The sequence below is a fragment of the Octopus bimaculoides genome, chromosome 3 (genome assembly GCF_001194135.2).
Source record: "Octopus bimaculoides isolate UCB-OBI-ISO-001 chromosome 3, ASM119413v2, whole genome shotgun sequence".
Taxonomy (NCBI): Eukaryota; Metazoa; Mollusca; class Cephalopoda; order Octopoda; family Octopodidae; genus Octopus; species Octopus bimaculoides.
Window position 1 is genome coordinate 142,048,868 of NC_068983.1, and position 24,173 is coordinate 142,073,040.

At 34.9% G+C, this 24,173-nt stretch overlaps 1 protein-coding gene across 1 annotated transcript in view; it reads left to right on the top strand.

Moving 5' to 3' along the window:
• LOC106880514 (protein PHTF2) overlaps window positions 1-24,173 on the top strand; it is an 85,399-nt gene that overhangs the window by 54,290 nt on the left and 6,936 nt on the right. The window contains exons 4-14 of the mRNA XM_052966801.1: window positions 3,133-3,202; window positions 3,818-3,914; window positions 4,926-5,040; window positions 7,250-7,377; window positions 8,063-9,011; window positions 12,381-12,560; window positions 17,031-17,082; window positions 17,231-17,256; window positions 17,291-17,402; window positions 20,961-21,216; window positions 23,524-23,671. Coding sequence (XP_052822761.1) covers window positions 3,133-3,202; window positions 3,818-3,914; window positions 4,926-5,040; window positions 7,250-7,377; window positions 8,063-9,011; window positions 12,381-12,560; window positions 17,031-17,082; window positions 17,231-17,256; window positions 17,291-17,402; window positions 20,961-21,216; window positions 23,524-23,671 — 2,133 coding nt within the window. The remainder of the gene's footprint in view (window positions 1-3,132; window positions 3,203-3,817; window positions 3,915-4,925; window positions 5,041-7,249; window positions 7,378-8,062; window positions 9,012-12,380; window positions 12,561-17,030; window positions 17,083-17,230; window positions 17,257-17,290; window positions 17,403-20,960; window positions 21,217-23,523; window positions 23,672-24,173) is intronic.

A 24,173-nucleotide genomic window follows, 5' to 3' on the forward strand; every position in this document is an offset into this window, starting at 1 on the left:
ATGATATGATATATATATATATATATATGTATAACGTGAGAGAGTTAGGGGTTGGGGGTTCGACCCACTAAGGGATAGTATCTATCCAGTATACTGCTGGGAGGGTACCCAATTATTGCTACACTAGTGCTATACTAAGTGCAATCAATGGGAGCAGGTAAAAGTGGAGGTTTTACCCCAAATTTGTATAACAATTAGAAAATGGAGGATAATATGCTGAACCCAACTACTTGCAGACGATGTAACCCGTTGAATTCATTAATTTAATTCATAGCAAAAGTGACAAAAAAAAGAAAGAAAAAGAAAGAAAGAACCAAAGCACAGGTGTCTATGGCAGACTATGTTATTTTGCCAACCTATCTGAGAAAAAGTTATTGAAAATCACCTGGCAAGACAAGGTCCCAGACACAGGTCTTCTCTCAAGCTAATCTGCCAAGCATTTATACACTGCTGACGATTGCAGGTCAGGTGGGCAGTCTACCTTGTTTGAATGTATGACACATGACTACCCAAAAGACTGTTTTACAGTGAATTGGCAGATGGCAGATGATAAGGTTGGCAAAAAAATCACTTCAAAGTTACACTAAAGCTTCACTGAAGTGCTTTCTGTTCAACCTCGGCATCTGGGAACTGCATGGCATAGCTGCACCAACAGAGGTGTCACCTCTCATGAACAGAATAGGACCACAGAAGCACAAAAAAAAAAAAACGTGAGCTGCACATGTCCAAAGCCAACTCTTTGCCCTCATTCCCAGCCAACCACCAGAGCTCAACCTTCAACAAAACCTTCTGAGCACATATCGGCCTGATCAGCCACAGCCAGATGCACCGTAACTCATCTTCTCCCATTTGATGTTCTTGGTCATCATTGGGAACAACAAATGAACATTATTATATATGTGTGTGTGTGTATATATATATATATATATATATATATATATATAAATTCAAAAAGGGATAAAAATCTTTTACAAGAATTTTATCAGGAAGCCAGTGTGTAAAAAAAATTCATACGGGAAATTTCTATTCCCAAGAATATAATTATTCGTTTAATACTATGAACAATACTATGCTGATGAGCGGAGTCTAGATTAATTCTAGTAATCGCGAAATCGGTCGATACATAGTTTAATACTAAATGTGTTTATTTTAGGAAGTCCAGTGTGTGGCATTATTCTGTAGTAATGCCCCTTATATAAATATAAACGAATATATATATATGAATCATAAGGATTCAATAGAACCATGGCACATTAACATGTAGGATGCTTGAAATGGCTAGGTACAATAACATAAAGTTCACAGTGAGGTAAACAACTCAGTTGAAAATAATGAGAAACAAAGACTCTAATCAGGGAGATGGTACATATGTTTAGCTAGTTAAAAAAATATAAGCAACGCAACAAACTAACCTTCTCCATGGTAGTTATGGTAAAAACTGCATGCTGGGATCAGGTGCCCTTTTCTCTCCATGCTGTCAGACATGCCTACAATAGCAATCCCCAACAGATCCTTGGTGCTGTGACACCACTTCCCAGCACAAATCCTCAGATGCAAGTTTTGAGCTTTCAAGTCAAGGAGGTCATATCATGTTAGAGGTGGAGAATCACATAGTTCTCTCAGGTCTTACCTAATATGGACTGCCATTTCCTCATCACATAGAACTTGTATTTGATGTTTATCATTCACTGTATTGCTGATAGGGGATTCTGCTACTAGAGCTTGGTGATGGTCCTCATCAACTTGCTGGGTTTGTCACTGATGATGTTTTGGACCTGCTGGACAAACCCAGCCATCCTAAAGACATCTGATTACTAAGAATTTTTGTCTTGGCCATGGGTAAGCCATCCTTGCCAGAGGTCTTCAGCTCTTTCCTGATCCTTGGCACAAAGGACCTTCCCATGTTCAAAAAGTTGGCAGTCTCTGAATTGATTTAACAGACTGTTGGAGCTGTAACCTCTGTGTATCTCTTTGCTTTATTGATGCTGCTGATATAGCTGAAAGAGAAATGAGTGAGTTAAAACTTGGTACATGTCATGGCAAATTACGTGAGATTGTCTCTCACTTATGGCCTGTTAAGGTTTTTTCAGCCTCAGGCTGACTAAAGCTTTGTGAGTAAATTTAGTTGACAAAAACTGTACAGGAGTCTGCTGAATGTGTGTGTGTAGGTGTGTGCTTGTACACCCTTGTCCTGACATCTTGTAAACAAACATCACTGTTATGTAAAGCATATTTGGCCATGGAAAATATACAGTTCCTTACTTGGCAACAGGAAGGGCATCTGGGTGTAGAAAAGTTATCTCAACAAATTTTGTCTGACCCATGGAAGCATGAAAATGGGGGCATTAAATGATTATGATATATTACATATATAAATTACAATTTTTTTTTTTTCCATCATCATTTTTCTATTCTTTTCTATCCTGGTGCGGATTAGATAAGACTTCTTGAGCAATATTTCACAGTACATGGCCTTTCTGATGCCAACCCTTACTTGATTTCAAGTTAGGTATTTTATTTTAGAGCTGTTTGCATATCAAAGTGCTGAACAAGATGTTTTGTTTATGGGCGTTGTAGACAAAGATTATCACTGCCCGAGTGAAGACCAACATGCACAGGTACACGCAAACACACAAACTCACAATTTACTTCAGTGGTTTCCACTGACTAAATTTCACTCACAAGACATTGGTTAACCAAAGACCATATTAGAAAACACTTTTTCAAGGTGCTCTTCATTTAGATCAAACACAAAACCATTTGCTTATGAAGCCATACCTTTTTCTACCGCATATGCATATGTGTGTATAAAACCCTATTTGTAAATTGAGAGAAAAACACATGGGCTCAATGTGTTATAAAGTAGTACATACATCTAGTAATCATGAGATATGTGGTTCAGTTTCCATCAGTAGGTGCATTGTTTTACATACACATTTCCAACTAAAGCAGGTTAATTTTTTTCATGTAAATTTTGCATTTGTTCTCAGTTGGAAATATTTTATGGTACATCTTTATACCTTTGGAAAGTGCATGACCAAGAAACATTGCCTTTTATTGATTTGTTTTTTTTTTTTACAATTCCTAAATTTCTTGCCTATATAAGATTTATTTTTCTCTGTCTTTTTTTAGTCAATAAATAATGTTCCTCGTAGAATTGGTCGGATGAAGACAGAATTCATAGATGTTGACTTGGTGCGAGGTAAGAGTAATTAAATGCTAAGAGAAATGAATTTTATTGTGTCAGTAGCAGAACTCTCTGTAAAGGCTTTGGTTATTTTGTGCATGCTACATAGCTGAAATATTAAACAAAGATTTGAACATTTAGCTTTTCTCAGATCAGCAAATAAAATCTTTTCTGTCAGTTCTACTGTCTAAACAGCCTAGTTAACAACTGGGGTGTCACAGCCAGGCACTGAGAATGCTGCAGTATATTACTCTAGATATATCTCATCTGACTTGAAACCATTGTTCTTCTTTCACTTGTCATTCTTATTCTGGTTGAATACTGCTGTAGAATATGCCAGAGACTTAATCCCTTACATAAAAAAGACTATGCAGTTTGTTTGTGACTGGATTCTTTCTAATGAAAGTGTTAAAAAATGTCATAGTTGTCTTTACTATTTACCTTATTGCTTTGCTGGTGTTTGGAGTACAATAAAGCAGGGTTGTAGAGCATCACTAATTTCTAAAGACTTAAATTGGTTTTTTTTTTATCTAAGTATTTATGTCAATTAAATGTAAATCAATTTTCATCTTTAAATATAAAGTTAATCATCCCCTAAGTCATTATTGTTTAATTTTCTGTTTCATTCAGGCTCTACATTCACTAAAGCTAAGCCCCAAGTTCCTTGGACAAGGATTACTCAACGTGCTGTGTTACGAGTAATGTTTTTCCCACTCTATTACAAATGGTGAGTTTTTTCGGTATCTATTTTCATGACACAAGATACATTTTAGTTTATCATCCTCTCTGGACAAAGTCACCAGCTTCATTTTTCTGTATTCAAAGCAATACACGGGTTGGCATGGTACCTTGATCATCTTTAAAGTATTCCAAGTTTTTGTTCTTTCCAATTTTATCTTGTTTAAGAGCTGCAGCTGGCCAATTATCAGCTGATGTGTCAATGGTTTGTATCTCATGTTTGACCTGCTGTATCTGTCATAAATACACTCAGTGCTGAAATGCCTCACTTCAATTGTTATAATATAGATATCTTCAATATAGCATGACATAATTCTGTAAGTAGTGAGTGTATTGTTTAATTGAAGAGTGTAGTACTGAGTTGAAATTCTCAGAGTGTAGCTTGGAAAGCAAGGCACTCTTCACACTGATTTTTCTTGGGTACATCAAATGAAAACAATCCTCACGTTATACCCTACCATCTCAAAATTGGTTAAAGATATCCCTTAAGTGATTGACTTACTATGATTGATATAATGCATCATTCTGTCGCTTTTCTGTATGATTAAAACTCTTGTACACTTCAGATTATCTTTCAATTATATTGTGTGTAATCCATTTTTCTCATAGGGTAAACAAAACAGTCTGTAATAAAATCAGAACCAGGAAATAAAAGTTGAGAGTACTCAAGGAAAGAAAATGAAATCTGCTGTGGTTAGATTGTTAAAAAAAATTAAGGCTTTTGATAAAGTTAGTAGATAGAAAGCCAGAGTTTTCTGATGGATCTAACCTTGGTAGAGAACAATAGTTGATTAGTAAAGTTTATATAAGCTTAGTTAATTTTTATACTACTTTAGCAATATTCATGATAGATCCTGTTGAGGGCTATAGAACAAGTGGCCATCTCAGGATAAACTAAGCCTGTGACTCAAGTAGGAAGCTTATTCATGTCACATACGCAGCCACCATGTTTGTCATGCCAAATGTTTGTAACAGATTTTTTAACATTTTTTTTTTTCAGGTGGATACAGCAAACATCCAGATCCTTTTGGCTTGCAATGCTTGTTTTGTACACATTCCAACTTGTAGCAATAGTACTTTACATCAGTAATGTTGGCGAGTACCTGAAAACTGAGGTAAGAATAGATTGATTTTGGTTTAGTTGTAATAATTGACACAATAAACTTTAAAACAAAATCAAGAAAGAATAACCCTAATAAAAGTATATAAAAGAAAGAAATCAGATATGAGTCTGAATTTTTCTACAGGAGCAGATATTTTACAGTATTATATACTGCAAAAGATCTGATTCTGTAGAAAAATTCAGACTATCAATTTCAGCATTCATGTCCAAAAATGTGATTGTTGGTTCAACCAATAGATTATGTTAAACAAGGATTATTTTATATGATTATAGCTTTATTCAGGAATTAGTACATCTTTGTCAATGGATCAATAAGCCCCTTTTATATGAGAGACTCAATTCAACTGAAAGATAATAGTTAGAAGAAACTCTTGAGAACTGTAAGAAAATTGTTTTAGATTTATCTTCAGAATATAAGTGTTCCAATAGCATAGGGGTTCCCACTAAGAGCTGGGGTATGAGATAGCATATCAGGAGTGCAACAAAGTGGTAAAGTATATATTTTACTAAAGTCATTTTTCAGAATGAAATTGGTAACTAACTCTTAAAAATAACTATTCTTCTATGCACCCCAAAAGCTTTGTTATTCTATATATGTAGATTTAACCATTAATAGATTATTATCTAAAAGTGTGTCCTCATTGTATTCGTAATGACAGATTTGTGAAGTGGTTGACATTAGAAAGGTCATCCAACCTCAAAAACCATGCCAAAGCAGATATCAGAGCTTGGCACAATCTTTTGACTTCTCAGTTCTGTCAAACAGTCCAACCCATACCAGTATGGAAAATAAACGTTAAAGGATGATGATGATACTTGTATAATTCTGGTTTCAGTATTTTTATCAACAAGATAAAATCTAGGAATCACCTGAATTCCTTGGAAGATCGGCTAACTGCAATCAGCAAGGAAGTTCCATGTTTTGATAAAGTCTTGAATGAAAATCAGAAACAAAATCACTGATTTCTTTCATTCATAACATTGAGTGATTTAATAATTTATAGTTGTTTCTGTTCAATTTACATTAGCATTTTATGCACTGAGTCTGAAGCAGTTAATCTTTTAGTTCAGTATGTTCACCCACAGTTCTCTGTGGGTGGTTTAATTTAAAAAAAAAAATTAAATTTGGCATTAGAAAAGTGATATTTTTGTTTTGAAATGCAATATTACTTTTGTAAGGGTGCAAAAATTAATCAAACATTACATAAAGATGCAGACAATAGGAAAAGTTGGCTACTGCTGCTATAAACCAACAACCTCTTTATATTCAGCCAAACCAAAAACTGGGTGGAAAGAAAAGATGATTCTTTGATGTCTATAATGATGGAAAAGTAGATGTTAGGTAGTGCACCTGAACACTGTATCCAATAGACTCATCATATTATTATTAATGCACCATGCTGGCAGAGTTGTTAGCATGCCAGGCAAAATACTTAGCGATACTTCATCTGCCACTACATTCTGAGTTCAAATTCTGCTGATGAAACTTTGCTTTTCATCCTTTCAGGGTCATTAAATTAAGTACCAGTGAAATTCTGGGATCGATGTAATCAACTAGTCCCCTACCCAAAAACTTCAGGCCTTGTACCTATAATAGAAAGGATTATTATTATTATTGTTGTTGTTATTATTATTATTATTATTATTATTATTATTATTATTATTATTATTATTATTATTATTATTATTATTATATAACTGTTAAAAATATCTGATTTCTGAAAATGGCAGGTCTTTAGGGTAAATATTTATTTTAAAGAAATTTTTTTTAAGAGAACAGTACATAATGATATATTTTCCATTTTCTGGTGAATAAATGCTAAATTCTAGAACTTTTCAAGCAGTCCTTACTTGTATTATATGCATTTAAAGAATGCTGGAAGGATTTATTGTGCTACTTTAACAAATCCAAATGCTTGCTATTATAAGTTTGAACTTGTGTTTTGAGCTTTTTGTATTGCTAAAAAAAAAATAGAATGGATCAAGCTATTTTTTAAATGCATTTTTATATAATTTACACATTTTTTGCTTTAAAATATATTTATATATATTTGATGAATGTGATATTCAAATTTAAATAACTTTGATTGTTCATGTAGCAATTAGTTCTTGTTCTTTATGTAGTGAAAAGTGTCAGAATAGTTTGACTATAGAAGAATTGTTAGAAGGTACCTATTTCAGTATTTAATCTTCTATTTCAGAGTGTAACCATTAGTGAGGTATCATTTCCTGCCTTGTTAATGTTAATTCTGGGTTTAATGCACTCTCAAACAGTCTTAGCTCACTTTTCTCATAAACCTACCAGCAGAGATGGCTTGCTTTTACAAAGGTATGATTTAACTAGCTTCTTTTTCTTCCTTTGTTTTTTCTGTTCTATGTGTTTCTGTGAGGACTCAGTAGCTGATATAGCTGCAGAATAATTATTCAGTTGTTGATGCATAGCTCTGGTCATCCTTCATCAACCTATGGCCTGTAGGTAGCGTTTTAACAACTGGGTATAGTCTTCAGAGTCAAGTACTGCAGGTACACTATATCTTCGGTTGATCAACGACCTTACTACACACACTCTCAAAATGTAGTAAGTTACTGGAAAGAGTACAGTAAGTCAATTAGTCACATATTATGTTCCTTTATGCCTGTTGTTAAGCTCTTGAGCAGCCTTAATCAAGCAGACCTGTGATCAATGATGTATCAGCTGCAACCATTCCATCTTCTTTTTTCCGGTCATAGTGTATCTATCTGCATTCATTCCTTCCTTTAAGATAATAGAGAGTGTGAGTTGAGGGAGATTTGACTGATATTTTTTGCAAATCAAGTGACCATGTGGTTATCACAAGCCCAGGCTATAGGGACTTGTGATAATTGCTGCTCTTTTTCACTTATTTCTAAAGGTGTGAATTCCAACAATGTTATTGTGTATTTTCATCATCTGGAATTTCTTTCATATTTGCACTTGTTATTGGTTTGAATTGTCAAGTTCAATTTGGTCTATTTTTGCTTCTATTCTAATATAGAGAGAGCAGTAAAAGCTGTCGGAAGAGATCCAGTAAGATTGTTCCAGAAAGGAAACCCAGCTTTGAAACCACCCACAAATTATCCTATAGCAAAAAATGTGATGGTAGAAAACGGAGGGAATATAATTTGAATTCAAGGAAAAACTCCAACAGCCGGTGGAATAGTCATAGTCAACCAGATGCTGATAGTAATTCTGCTTCTGATGAAGATAAAGAGTGCATGAACCTTAGATTAAGCCAGTGCAGCAGCAGTAGTAGCAGCTGTAAAAGTGAACCTGTCACACATTCTGATTGTCTGCTTCCTAATATCTTAACGAATGACCCTTATGCTAACAAAAATTCCAACAACAAAGTCCTCTCACAGAGGAATGTTGAGGCAGTCAACCGGACTTATGTGGTACTTGGTAACTGTATCTACAGTCGCAAACTGGAAGATGTCAACATACAACAGACCAAGGTTGAAAGCCTATCTGCAATTGATACTGATGGCACCTGTAAAAACAATTCTAGAATGAACAATACTCCCAAAGTAGTGTTTCAACTGAACAAGAACAGACAATTGCATCGTAGCCGGAGTTTGGATGACTTGCACTCTTCCTCTGATATCATGGATCTCATGAAATCTGAACCAAGTCATAATAAAAAAAGCAACCAACCTGATGACCATGAGCTGACGTCACGTAAATGTTCTCTCAAGGATAAAATGCAGTGGTCTCTGTATCATTCTGAAGAAGACTATACTCTTTCATCTAAAATTGCAGGAGATAATATTCAAGAATGGAAAGGTTGTTTAGAAAATGGTGGACTTAGACAGCGCCATGGCAAAAGTAAGCGCAAAAGTCACACAAGGAATGTGAGTCCTCTTTCCTATGCCACACCCCTACTTAAGTCTAGCCTGCCCCCAAGTTCATCTGATGGAGAAACTGTTGAAACACTAGGATATAGAAAGGTAAGAAAATATCCCATTGAAGTATGCATGAGTATGTGTGATATTTTATAAACATTTAGAAAGGTTTTAGTTGTACCATTTGTAAGTGCAAGTCTATATGTCTGTATGTGTGTTAATGAGACCCTGTTTTTGTGGACCCTGTATTTGTGTTGTTATTGTTTAACTGTAGATCAGCTCTAATTAATCTGGCTGGTCATCAGCTGTGACTACAATCCCATTTTATAAGTGTATAAACAACTACATTTTCTTATTTTCCTTATTTCTTTTTTAAGATGATAGAGTTTGATTTGATGGAGAGCACCTTTGTAGAGAACCTCTCCATGTTACCTGTGATTCTACATTCATTTATTTGGATAAGATTGCATGCATGTATTTAAGGTGTAGAATGGTTCTAAGTTGAATTTCATTAGAATCAATTTTTAAACGCAAAATTAAGCACAGGTAGGGTTGTTTGGTTAAGAAATTTTGCTTTGGAATCACATGGTTTGGAGTTCATTTCTACTGTGTAGATGTTTTTGATTAATATCCTTTGCTCCAGCTGTGGGTTGCCCAATACCTTGTGAGTGAAATTTGGAAGATGGAAGTCAAATTATTTATTGGTCAATAGACTAGGGAAAATATTACTTTTCTTGAAAGCATGTGAAGGCTGGTGACAGGAGAAGCATCCAGCTGTAAAAAGTTTTGCTTCAACTAAACCTCAACTGACCATTCAAACATGGAGTAGATGTTAAAACATGCACGCACACACACATGCACATACACACACATACAAACAAGCATATAATATAGGCTTCAGTACAGTTTTCATGAATCAAATTTCACTTACAAGTTATTGATTGACCAGAAGCTGTAGCAGAAGACACTTAAATAATTTGCCGTATATTGGGATGGTATCTGAAACCATAGGGTTGCAAAGTGAACATCTTAACCATATAGCCATACCTGCAGCTACAAAGCTATGCTAATACATGTGCTACATACTCTAATGTGTCTTACTTGAGAACTGAAGTAAGATAGGTTGGGTATGGTATTTATTACATCCATTCTTAAAAGATTACAAAAGGTGCAGTACTTTACTGTCAAGGACTTTCAGAGGGAAGATATAGGTTTCTTATTGCATTCTGTAGGACTGTGGCTGGGTTTCAAAATAACAAGATGCTTATCAATTATTGAGTAGGCCTTATGAACTGTGGCTCCCCATAGTTTTTTTTTCCGTATATTTACAAGCTGGACATAAACATTGCACTTTGCCAGTAATAAAACATTTACATATCTCTATTTTAGCTAGTAAACTGACACCTTACTGTCAGAGGTGGTCGTGACTTTCAGTAAATCAATAAGACTTGAAAATGATATATACTAGACATATATGAAACTGAAGCTTATCTGTGAAAGCATGAACAAAATTGTGGGCAGGATATTGTTAGAAATACCAGAAATAATAATAAATATTCCAGCTTTGGTGGAAATATTTGTGAGGTTAATATAATTTATAAGTTTTAGTGTTCAAACAGAAAACCTTATTTTCAGTTCAGTGGGCTTTTATTAGAGTGGAGAAAGGTACAGAGAAATGGGATACATATTTGCAAGATATATACCTCCATAGAACTTGATGTTTTTACACTTTTGTTCTTCTTACACTCAGTGAGATATTTCCTGTAGTATGGCCAACTGATTTTCCAATAAAATTCTTTCTGTAAGAATTGTTGCTTGCTTGATTTTGAAAGTGTTGAAGGTCTTGCAATGCCTGTCTGTGAGTCATACTCTGTATTCTTGTTCAGGATATTCCTTAATGATCTATGAAGGAAATAACTATACATTAACTTATCTCACATTTCACTGGAGTTACCTGTTCTGCAGACAAAGATCAGAGAATCCAACACTCAAACAATAACATAATATTAGAAATAGACTCAGACTCACCCAAGATCTGTTTTCTTAGACTGCTGAACGTCTCCAGATTTTTCATTACAGGCTGAGCTACATGCAGATTTCCCTGCCCCACCCCCTGCAAATAAAAATATATATTTTCCCTTGTGTACCCACATTGTCATGTTCTCAACAGGACTAAATGGTCCTCTCAACCCATGTTGTCTCTGCTTATTTGCTCGTTACGTTACAGAATGTGCTGGGTGCATTTTTAAAGATACCAGCAGCTGTAAGCTTGCTTTGTATCTTGTAAGATTAACAAGTCCTCACTGCTCTATCATATGTTTGTCCATGATGTGTTACACTTCATTGAAAATCTGAATCTCAACTTGAGTTCCCGAAAGAGTTGGAGTCCTTGATATTTGTTAAATTTATTAATTGGGTAACACAAAGCAGATACATACAATGCATTTCCGTGTCTCTTTCAACTCCAGCAAGGAGCTTTTTGTCTAAAGATTTAACCATGAAAACATTAACAAACAATACATATGCAATTATATTGATGTAACAAGATTAACAGTTACTATTTCAACTGTTTCTTTATAATCTATTCTATATAATGTACACTGCACACCAATACATCATAAAACTGATTAATGAAATTATTTAACAACAGTTTTTTTTTTTTGTCGTGGAGTATTTTTTTTGCTTGCTTTCTTTTTATTTTTACAATAATTCAAGATTAAACTTTATGAATATTTCTTATCATTTCTACATATTTCTTAGAATTGATTGTTACTTGTAAAATAAAATAGATTTGCCTGTTGCTAATATAGTTTTATTGGGTAGAGATAGATAAAATATTAACAGCTGTGTGATACTGTAATATTTTTTTATTGTGTATGTGTGAGTTTAATATAGTGTAGCATGAAAATGTGTATTGTTAGTGTTTGGAGTGAGATTTCCAATACTTCTTTTACTCAAGTTGGTGTTAGTTTATGTCTGAAGACCACATTTATTTGAATATTCTTACATTTTTATACTAACTGTTTAGATGGTTCTATTCGCAATAACTTCATATTAATGTTTGGTAGTGCTTGGAGATAGGGACATTACCTGGAAACAAAATAGCTATCTTCACTTACCTTAGTTTTACTAGCTAAAAATCAGTAACATAATTAACAATTTGTCTAGGAAGTTAAACTCTGAATGATTTGTGCTCTGTTGAGATCCTAATAATTAATAAACATAAACAAAACCACTTTTCAGTTCCTCAGAGTGGTAGTAGAGAGTTATCAAATGTTAGACTTACTCACTAGTTCAAGTTAAACATCACTCAAACTGTAGCTGCAGTGTTTGAATGAGAGAGAGAGGGGGGGGAGTGAGAGAGAACTGGACTTGTTTGGTTATATTATATAATGTGTAAGTGCTTCAACAATACTGGTGTTTTGTTTTCAACCCGAGTGCTGCCTTATTCATGTATGGTTTCTTATGTTGCAGCCTATGCTCAGCTCTGAGGAGTGGGATGATCGAATGCACTCTGACATTGTGACATCCAGCTTTGAGACCAGTAGCTGTACATCAGAAGCTGAACTTTCCAAATCACATGGCCAGTCCGATGAATTCCAGATTCCTGACTGGAATGTCAATAACCTGAATGTCATAAATCTTCTACAATCAGTATGAGTTAACGAACTTAATTCATTTTCATTCATCTCTCACATCACTTTTCCATGCTTTATCTAATTAAATAACTTTACGTTTTCCCTTTCATGTGAAATCTGCATAACACTATTTTTCATTTACTAATTATTAACACTAATGCATCTTCCCACTTGTTTTGCTCTCTCTCTCTTTCTCTCTCTCCCTCTCTCTTTTTCTCCTTCTCGCTAGCTGTTTGCCTAACCTATCAATCTATCTATATCTTTATGTAATATATATATATATATATATAGGATGATTGAAAAGTTCATTTAGTGTTAACTGGCCAACAACTGAGGTCAGCTGAGTTTGTTAATGTGTGTTCTTATCTTCCCATTTCTATTTCTCTCCCTCCTGCCTCACCAGAACCTTCACCCACCTCTCTACCCCATTCATTAAACCCTCCTGACCCCAGTTTGCTTGTTGACTGTTATGGCCCAAGGATTTCAGCATAGCTGGTCTAGGCCTTACCATTCATACTGCCAGCATACCTGAACAGTTGAACTAGGTATATCCAGACAATTGAACAGGATTTATATTGTGCCATTCTTAAGATTATGAAAATTCTCATATCTTGACAATGAAAATTTATATCTCACCGAGGCGATGACTACTGACCGAGACCTTTGGAAATGTGCTGTGCGTGAGAAGACCCGGCAAGCCAAGTAAGATCGTTGCCAGTGCCCCTGGACTGGCTCTTGTGCGGGTGGCACATAGGATGCACCATTTTGAGCGTGGCCGTTGCCGTTGCCAGTACCGCCTGACTGGCTTCTGTAGGATTTTCGAGCGAGATTGTTGCCAGTGCCCCTGGACTGGCTTGTGCGCGTGGCACATAAAAGACACCATTTTGAGCGTGGCCATTGCCAGTATCGCCTGACTGGCCTTCATGCAGGTGACACATAAAAGCACCTACTACACTCTCTGAGTGGTTGGCGTTAGGAAGGGCATCCAGCTGTAGAAACTCTGCCAAATTTAGATTGGAGCCTGGTGTTGCCATCCGGTTTCACCAGTCCTCAGTCAAGTCGTCCAACCCATGCTAGCATGGAAAGCGGACGTTAAACGATGATGATGATCATCATACTTGATTTCAGATATTTATCATTCAATTGCCTTATAAATATTGTAAATGCTGTCTCTATAACAGGCTGCAATTTTGTTTCATTTCTTATCTCTCAATTAAGGTGATGAAATGGCAGAATCATTAGCACACTGAGCAAAATACTTTACATTCTATGTTCAAATTCTGCTGAAGTCAACTTTGCCTTTCATCCTTTCAGAGTCAATGAAATAAGTACCAGTTATTTGCTGGGGTTGATGTAATCGACTAGCTTCCACTCCAAAATTTCAGGCCTTGTGCGTTTAGTAGAAAGGCTTGTTTATCTGTTAATTGTCTTATGAGTGATATATATGTTGTGTGGATGATAGCTTGCCTTTGATTTTATTCAACAATTAAACTTTTACATATGCAGACTGTAGTAGAATAGTATTATGCTATAGAATAATATCACTGAATACTTACCAAAGGTACTTATTCAGTGATATAAGCAATAATATCCCGAATAGTTGTCATGTTTTTGTTACCTTATACAGTTGCATTCCTTCCTCAGGAAAATCTTGGTATAATCTGGCATCATATTCAGTTGCTTTTAGCTTAGCATCACAGAATTTGGTAATATGTGTTTAAAGGCTGCCTTTGATATATATTAGAATTCACTATTTCAACTGATGAATCCGAATAGAGGATTGTGTCCTTTTGTTTAGTTGTACTCTTTTTTTTTATAAGTTGAAAAAAAATGTTAAATCTTTCATCACTTCAGAAATCTGTAGCCAATTAGTCTAATCATCTACTCATAACTAGAAATTTTGTAAATATATTTACCAAATCTTAATTTATTATAGAGACATTCCTATTAGCAACTGTTGTCTTTAACAAAAATATGCAGAGAAAAGAATAAAAGTTTTCTTTCTTTTCTATTAAGATCTAGTTGTGTTGGCTTTTATCTTGAAACTCCATTTAGAACCACTCATGAGAGTTGAGTCATTGAATGATCCTCTATATTGTTTCTTAACATGCTAAAAATTGCAGCCGAATCTCCTTCAAATCATACCTCATCATCTTGAAAAGAAAATTATAATGTTCTAGATACACTATTCATGAAAAAATGGAAATCTGAGTATGTTTTCATCCTTTAGTATTTAAACTGGTCATATTCTGCCCAAAAATTCTGTCAGTTTTATGTTAAAACTAGTCAGATCTGACCTCTCACACCTATTCTACAATGTCTTTCTAAAAATAAACAATCACATCTTAAAAATTTCGAAGCTACAAAATAGTGCCGGATTAATGTCAGTAAATAAGCATTACATTTGACAATAATCTGGATACTAAAGGGTTGATCAGAGCTAACTCTGACTAAACGGTAACAGAAACTCTTGGTAAGTAAGATAAATAAGTAAAGTACCATTTGCTATTATTTTCAGCTCATCATCACTGAGACAAGAAGACAGTGGTAGGGCTTCAATCAATTTTTAACTTGCTTGATTGCAGTTATCAAATTGTGTTTAAATTGTATCTGAACAGAGTAAGATCGAATCATGTTTGTTCTTCATCTGCTTCAAACAGAAGATACGAGATTGCTAATGGGAATTGCGATCAGTCTGGGACAGTTTTGCAGTTTGACACCCAAATCTAACCATGAAGATATTGTGTGACAACTGTCTAATTACAATCTTCTCTTAAGAAACTAAATCTTACACAAACTGAACCAAGCCATTAGTATTGTTTATGTTTAATGCAGTAGAAGTTTCAGATACAGATAGTAATTTTGAAAAGAATCTGTTAAAGCATCAATAAGGTTTACTCTAAAAGATAAATTAGTTTATGTTGATATGATTCTCTATCCAGGAGTTATAATTGTATCAATTGCTTATATGTGAGACGATGCAAGCTACCAGTGTATGGGTTGTGAATTTAAATCAATCAGAGTTAGGCATTTGGAGAGAGACCTTAATTCCATGTGCTTCAGTTCCTTCAGATCTTTTAGGACCGTCATCTGGGATACATATTGTCCATGAGATTTCTCTCTTGACTACTTAATGCAATGAAACTGGCATTCAGGGTTACTCCTATTGTTCTTGTTGTATCCCTCAGCTGAAAGCATAAAACCTTGAGTGTTCTCTCTCGAAGCCTGGTTCTATCACTCAAGAAGCTGGGTTGCTGTTACACCATCAAGAATATGTATCTAATTGTGTGTGTGTGTATGTGTGGGATGATTTGGCTCATGGTGCTCTTGTTAACCCTTTGAGAATTTTGAGAACATAGAGCAAAGCTATGAGAGAGAGAGAGAGAGAGAGAGAGTTAGATGTGGGCATGTAACAGAAAGGGAATGTCTGAAGGCAGGTATAATATTGTTCTGATTGAATCTTGTATGAGGTCTTATAAAGTCAAATATACAAGAGTATATATTACATGGGTATAATGCCCTATGATAGAAAAGCTATAGGAAGAGCCTTAGAAATCTTATTAAAGGAGTTCCTATTAATCTGGAAATGAAACCAGATCAGTAGAGTAGTTTATTAAGTATTTACTACCACATTAAATACATTGGATACTACTGTAAAACTAGAAATTTTCATTTAACCACTGTAGGGATATTGTAGGAGACTAGAGACAATATTTAGTGTCATCAATTGGCTCTAAAGCTTTTCAAGTGGATGAAATAAGTTTCAGCAGTATGTATTCTAGTACCGTATTGATCAACCATACCGTCTCCTACATAACTTGGTATAATGCCTGGTCTAAAGAAATTAATATTATTGATTTGGTATCTGATATAATGTACGCTTGATTCACAACTATCCATAGAGTTTTATTGTCTGCATAAGCTTCAGTTAGAAAGGCAAATGTATTCTACTCTCAGAAGGATGTTCTTAAGAGTCACTAATTCACTTCAGTTCTATGGCATAAAAGAAATGATTGATAAATATATTTTGGCTAGAATGTCAGTCTAGTGAATATAACATTCCCAGGTAGTCTTTCTAGTATCTATTTCAACTGCTACATAGCAAAAAAAATTGCATTATTAGTCCAATACCGCATCTATACAGTCACCTTCCTCTCCTTTACTTCAATTTCATAAAATGAAACAATTGGAGTAATGTCACATGCATAGACACGTGACATGACATGCAATGCTTGCCTCAGAATTCAAACTAATTTTCTTTGTAGTAGTAGAACAGCAATTGAATCAGTTTTGTTGTAATGTACCACAAACAGGTGTGGAATCTAAGATTTGCCATCTGTTATGTTTGCTGGTAAATATTATGAATCAGTATTTCTCTCACTTCTCTCTTTGTCTACTCACACACATACAGAGCTACATATAGTAACAATTACTATATAGTCCATTTCTTTTCTGTCCTAAATTGTCTTCTGATTTGTTTTTTCAGCCTGGTAACTTAGCTGCTGGCCATGGAAGTCATATACCACCTCCTGATAAAGGCAAGTTACTCTTGTATTTTATCAAACAGTACAAATACAACACATTGCACTCACACACACACACACACACATAATTATCATGCTGAGATGGTTTGGATGATATTTTATGATCCAAGTCAATTCTAATTGGATGCCACTGCTCTTACAGATGAACTGGAGGAAGACATCTTGCTTGTATGTTTCATTTTTGTCTTGGTTTCTACAGCTAAATGCCTTTCCTATCACCGGCTACTTTACAAAGTGTACTGGCCACCATGTGCAAAGTGTACTGGGAGTGATGTCAGAAGAACAGCCAGAATACTTTGAAAAAGGGAACAAAGGTATGATGGTAGAAACAGAATGATGGGTTGAGAGAAAAAAAGGGAGTCATGGGTGATAGTAAAGATAGATAATGGTTAGAGTGAGTGATGAATGACAGTAACAAGTGCCCTTGGGAGAGTGAATGATGACCAGCAATACAGAAAAGGGTGAGGGTAGAGTGTGTTGGGTACAAACAGGTCCAATGAAGTCTCATATGTCAGTCATATGATGGGTAAGAGAGGTGGAGTTACAGTGATGATAGTAGGGGTATAGAATGGAGTTATGCCCATACCATCCTTTGTGAAATGGATGGCAAGATTGATAGGGAGATGAGAAGAAGTCAAAGATGTGGAAGGGCAACAAATGCAGACTTCACAGGATGTGTGTGTGTGTGTATTTTAATATTTTGTATTGGCATAACAAGATTGATAACCTGGCGTTGAACTCATTATACATATATGGTCCAGAATACAATGTTAGGTTATCTTGTACAATACATCTGACTCCTCTTGTACCCGTTTTTTCTCTCAGCCCATTGGTACTCCAGTGCTAACATGACGTATTCAGTGAAGTTGTTTGCTTCGTTTCTTTCTAGCTTCTGTAAGTTCTCTACATTGATAATCATTTCTCACTATCATGCAGCTTTGTAGTTTCAATACAAGCATCACTCAGTCTACTTTTCACTCTGGGAGAGAACTCTCTTGCCAGCACAAGTAATATCCCCCCTTGGACTTTTTTTTTGCAATCCTTTTTCATTCTGGTTCCTGTACTTTTGAAACAACACTTTTGTTGACTATGTCACATAGATAACAGAAGCTATCGACCAACTCTAGAGAGCCCTGTGCTCTTAGTACTTATTGCCTTCATTGCATCTGTTACCTACTAAGTTTACCTTCTGTATTAATCTACTGGTAATCCCTCTATACTTCTTGTGTATCGTAATTTACAGTGACAGCAATATATGTAATATTTACTTATTTCTTTTCTGTATATAAGCAAAACTATTTTTCTGATGGTAACTAGTTCCTGTCTTCTTCCCTACTTTCTAATACTTTAGACTTTGTTTACTTCAATACCTTTGATTCTAGGTCTTGTTTACATGCCTGCTATTTCAGTTTTAATTCTATTGGGTCATCCCATAAATAATGCGGTTTTTCTACACTATTTTTCAAAGTTAAGATAAACAGAGTTTTTTTTAATCTATAATATACTCTCCTTCATTTTCTACTATGTTCTTCCATCTATCTGGTAGACTTGCAAGGCCCCTCTTTCAAAATTCACTTGTCCGTGACTAAAAATACTCCTCCAGTACTGATATGACCTTGTCTACAGAATTCAAATTTTTTCTGCCCAAATGATTTTGAAGACTGCGGAATAAACAGTAATCAGATGGGGCAATGTCTTGTGAATATAGTGGGTGGGTCATCGTTTTTCATTCAAACTGTTCCAGCCTTTGGAATATCATCCTCACTGTATGTGGCTGAGCATTATCCTAATGGAAGAACACCTTTTGTCTTGAAACCAAAAATGGTCGTTTTCTTTCTAGCGTTGACTTAAGCTGCTCGCAGTAGATCTCCTTTATTATCGTTTGGTTTTGGTTTAAAAGTTCAAAGTGGACAAAATCTTTCTTATCCCATCAAATAGATAACAACACCTTACATGGGTGAAGACCTTTAGCCTGGGGTGCCAGTGTTTCTCTTTTCCCTACTCACTATCTTTGATCCTTAATATTTTTATAGAGAACCCATTTCTCATCACCAGTCAATATTTGGTCCCCCAAAAAAAGGTTCATTTGTGAGACATGACAGCAAAGAAGAGCACATATCCACTCACTGCATGCGATTAGACTCGGAAAGTTTGTGAACAACTCATTGACCCAATTTTCTGACTTTTCCGACGGCTCGCAGATGTCGATGAATGGTTGAACGACCAAATCCAAGCTTCTCTGCTAGTTCCTCAACAGTTACAATGGGATTTTATTCCACCAGGGTTTGCAGGACGTCCTCGTCGAGCTCTACAGATCTTCCAGGATGAGGCCCATCTTCTAGGCTGTAGTTTCCGGCTCAGAATTTCTGGAATCACTGTTTACACTGGTTTACCCGTATTGTCCGATCCCCATATACTGCATTAATATTCCTCACATTTTCCATTACGTTGTTGCTTTTATTAAACTCATAAAACAAAAATATGCCAAATAGCTTTGAAAAAGTAAGTGTTAAAATCGAACTGCACTTTTGAAAACCTGCACTAAGAATAAAGATAAGGTAAAATTACTACTTGCTTTCATAGCAAGTTGATGCAGGTAGTTTATCCCATCCTCATCGACTTTTAGTTAGTGCAATTGAGAAAATCTGCATTATTTATGGGATGACCCAATACTTTAGATTCAGCTATAAGAACTAGGTCATCAGCACATAAGAGCTCCTACTGACATCTGGTTTTAAATTCCACTGTTGTAGCTTGTAAGACTGTAATGAACAAGGAGGGAGCAGAGGATCGAGCCTGCATGAACTCCTAGCTGCATGCTAAATCCTGCTGAACACATTGCAGATTGCACTTCTATACTATACATATTTGCATCTCTTGTATCACAAAACTCCTTTCTTGCACTATAACCATAACCTCCATGTACACTTCAGAAGCCTTCATGATGTTGACCAACATGTCCATTCAAATTGTTAGCCTCAGTTATTAGGTCACTGTCAAATACTGTCAAAGTAGTCTGCAAAAGGATTTCATAAAAGGGATTCTTCAGATCATCTTTCAACTCTGATAGTTGAGCATATGCAAAAGTAAATGTTGCTGCCAAGTTATCTATAATTAGTCTAAAGTTAATTATCCTCTCTGGTTACCTCATTTACTTCAACTATCCATTTCTCAGCTATTAGTGTGCCTACAGTGCTTTCACTATTGCTATTTCCTATCCAAAAGAATTTCTATTGCGCTTCCTTCCTTATGATGAGTTGGCCAAGAGTCCTTTCTCTGTTACCTTTGCACATGACCGCACATTCACTCACCTCCACTCCAACATCTCCACAATCTTCCCAGACCTACAAACATTGATGGTGGTCAACCTGGAAATTTTTAAGTGACAGTGAGAGATATTTCTAGTGATGATTTACATCATTGATGTTTGACTTCTGCTTCTGTGGGAAATAAGAAGTTTGTATCATCATTGCTGACGACTGGAAGGTTCTCATACATGGTGAGATATTTCTTTCCACATGTGAAATTTGATTTGCCATCATTCTCATTCACCAGCAATTTCATGATTTCACAATCACATAGTTTCCAGGTTCATTCCCGTTGTATGGCACATTAAGCAAGTGTCATCTACTATAGCCCAAAGCTGACCAATGCCTTATGAGGAGATTAGGTAGAGAGAAATTGAAAGAATCCCATCATATGCATGTGATGTGCATGTGTGTATGTTACTGTCTCCTTGTTACAGACGTTAAATGATAATGACTTCCTCCACAATAAAACCATTGTTCCATATCTCATTATATTGATAAAGCAGTTCAGTAATCAAAGATTTAGATATCTTTGACAATCATTTTCTTACTTCTCAATTACAGTGAGTTGTGTAATATGGGAAGGTGATGAGTGTCAAAAGGTTGATCTCACTGCATTACATATCAGCTGGGTCATCATTGAAAAAGTTGAAAAAATCCCAGATGCCTCAGACTCTATTTTCATTGGTCTCTTCTTCTCACTGATTATGGGTCTTGTACCACCGATGTTCCGTACTTATAACAGCAAAGAATTCTTCAACATTCTATCATCAGATGGCTTTGTTTCTGCTGTTCTCTCTATGGTCGGTAATGGTTGGAAGTAAGTGCTTTAATTTTTTTATTTCTTTTTTTATATGAAGAAAGCTTCAGACTAGAAATATATTTGAAATGATGAAAGAATGAATAATATATTTTCCAGTATAAAAAAAAAAAAGTCCTTCAACTAAATTAACTTCTGTCTGGTGGCATGTATTTTGTTTATTTCTCTATTAATTAAAAGTGCTAATGTTGTAATATGATTCTATGACTGCTGTTGTGTTATTAGCAACAAGCCCTATCACTATTAGTTAAGTTAGTGTTAATATATTTACTGTAGCAACAAATAATGATCATAAATATTTATGTGGTGAGGAAAAGATAAGATTGGAACAATATTATTTTTACATTTTTGGCAATGACAGGAAGCAGGTTTTAGTTTGACTCTCCTTAGCAAAGCATAAATCTCACAGCTTCAGTGTATTTGCCAAAGTGGTATTGAGACAGTAATCTGTCATTTATATCTTTAATTTTGGAACATATTATCACCAGATTAACTTCTGTTGTTAACATTTTAATTTTTTAAATTTACTATGTATGATTTCTTTTCCGGGGCTCAATGGCAATCTTGGAATATGGGGTGAAATTCTCGAGTATTAAAGGCAGATAATTCTGGTTAAATTTGAGGAGTTGTCTCCCATACCAGCCAAAGATGTTTACTTTTTACCACTAGATTGGTTTTAATAACCACGGAGATGTGCTTGCATAGCAAGTAACCTGATCTGATGCAGCGTAGAAGGTGTTTATTAGCCATTTAAAACACACACAAAAACCGTTAGATTCATTTCAACTGACAAAATTCCGCGAACAGGTCACAGTCTCAAAGCGACGAAAATATTTTGGCAAATTAAATTTAAATGTTCAAGTGAATCTAATTATTTTTGTGTTTATAAATGGCTTATAAACACCTTCCACGCTAAAAATGGTTTTAATAATATAATAATTAAAAAAACAAGAGCAGTAGTCACAATTAAGATAATGTAATAATAAGTCCTTAAATCAATCCTCGAGTATTACTGAGGCCTAAGCTTGGTCGAGTAGTCATTTCCACATTACCAGAATGGTCTCCGAGTAACCTCAGCGATGTTTTGGTCAGCAATAATTATCTCCCCTAACAAAAGTAAGGGGAGATAATTATTGCTGATAGTTTAGTTTGTAGTGCAAGGGAGACAACTATGGCTGAATTTGAATTGTGGTAGTAGTGAGTCAAATTTTAATTTAAAATTTAACCTGATAATCATTTATTTCTATCGATTCGCTACCGTTTATTGTTTTGTTTAAAATCATACTTATACTTCAAAAGGTTTGTGAATTGGATAAGATCATAATTTAGGGACTTTTGATTTTAGACCATTCACTGAAGAAATGGTTTGTTATATACTATGTTACATATATATATATATTACCCTTAGTTTCTTTTGTTCACATGTCAGCAGAAGAATCCCTAGTGCTTATTGTATCCCTGCACAGCTTATAATGATAGGAGAGAAAGTTGACTAAAACTTTTACAGGAACAAGTTCTAAGCAAATGATAAAAGCATCATCTCTTCACAGTCAAAGATGGAACTCCATTCCAAGTTAGGACTGCTGATGTATTTGAGCTAATAACATTATTTCACTAGTATTGCATTTATCTCACGTACAGCAAGTGGTGGTGATCATAAAAGACAGTGATCTATGTCTAGCAGGGATAAAACGAGAGGGTAAAGGCACTAACTCTATAGCATATCCAGCCCAAATGATATACCTGTCTTGTGCTCAAACCAGTCAGATCTGGCCTCTCACATCTACTCTGCAACGTCATTCTAAAAATAAAGAGCCGCATCATTTAGATCTGAAAGCTATGATGTAATACATGATTAATTCAAAAGATTGTGAATAGATAAGCATTACATTTGAGAGAATAATCTAATTGCTAAAGGGTTAAAGAACAACTGAGTTTTTCTGTATCATATGTACATGGAGAGTAACTAGAATCCGAATGATTATGAGAGACATTCAAAACATTTCTAGCATTTAAAACTGTTAAAGTATTATATATCTTTGGTCAGCTCAACTGCAACAGACTTATAACTAGGATCAAGCTATGACTGTCTTCTTTTAATTGTAGGCATATATCTCACCATTTTAGGCTGCTGCATTTTAAAGACAGAATTTTAATGTCTCAGTTTCTATGTGTTGTATAACAAAGCAGTTTATGGCTTGATAAGTTATCTAATGTGAGCCTTTTAATTTGATCCAGGTAAAGTAAAGAGAAAATGCTAATGAGAATGGTAATGTTATTATTGAATTGTTCTTTTCTTCTTTTTAGGATTAATCTAATCTTAATTAATGCTGTAATCCAAAGGCTTTGTCTTAGTGCTCTCTTTTTCTTCTTGCTCTCCGTTGCTGATCGCACATTCAAACAGGTAATGCAGCATAAAATTTCTATTTTTGTTAGCTTCTTTTACCTTTGGGTATAATTATTATGATTATGTTGATGGTGATGGTTTTTAATAAGATAAAGATGATCTGACAATGATTCTTTTTTTATGGAACAAAATTAAATTAGTTGATTACTGTATACCAGTAGTTCTTGAATTTGGATGAAGCACTCACATGGGGGTCACTGTGAACTCATAAGAATGTGGTAAATATTTAGAGGGTTTTGTTGGTAGTTCTAGGAATGTAGAATGATCATGATATGATTCTTCTTAGAAGCAATATTTGAACTAAGCACAATACTTCTATTTTGAATATATTTTCAATAAACATCTTTTTCACTATTAATGTGATGGAACATTGTTATCTGAGAAGAAACTTTATATAATCTTGTGAAAGTCTCTGCCTTCTTTAAGTAATTTCCCTAAAAATTTAATATAGATGGTATGAATTCACACAAATATCTAAAATGAAACACTCCACAAAATTGGTTTTTGTTTGATTAAAATTATATACTTTTTCTTCTCCCCCCCCCCCCCC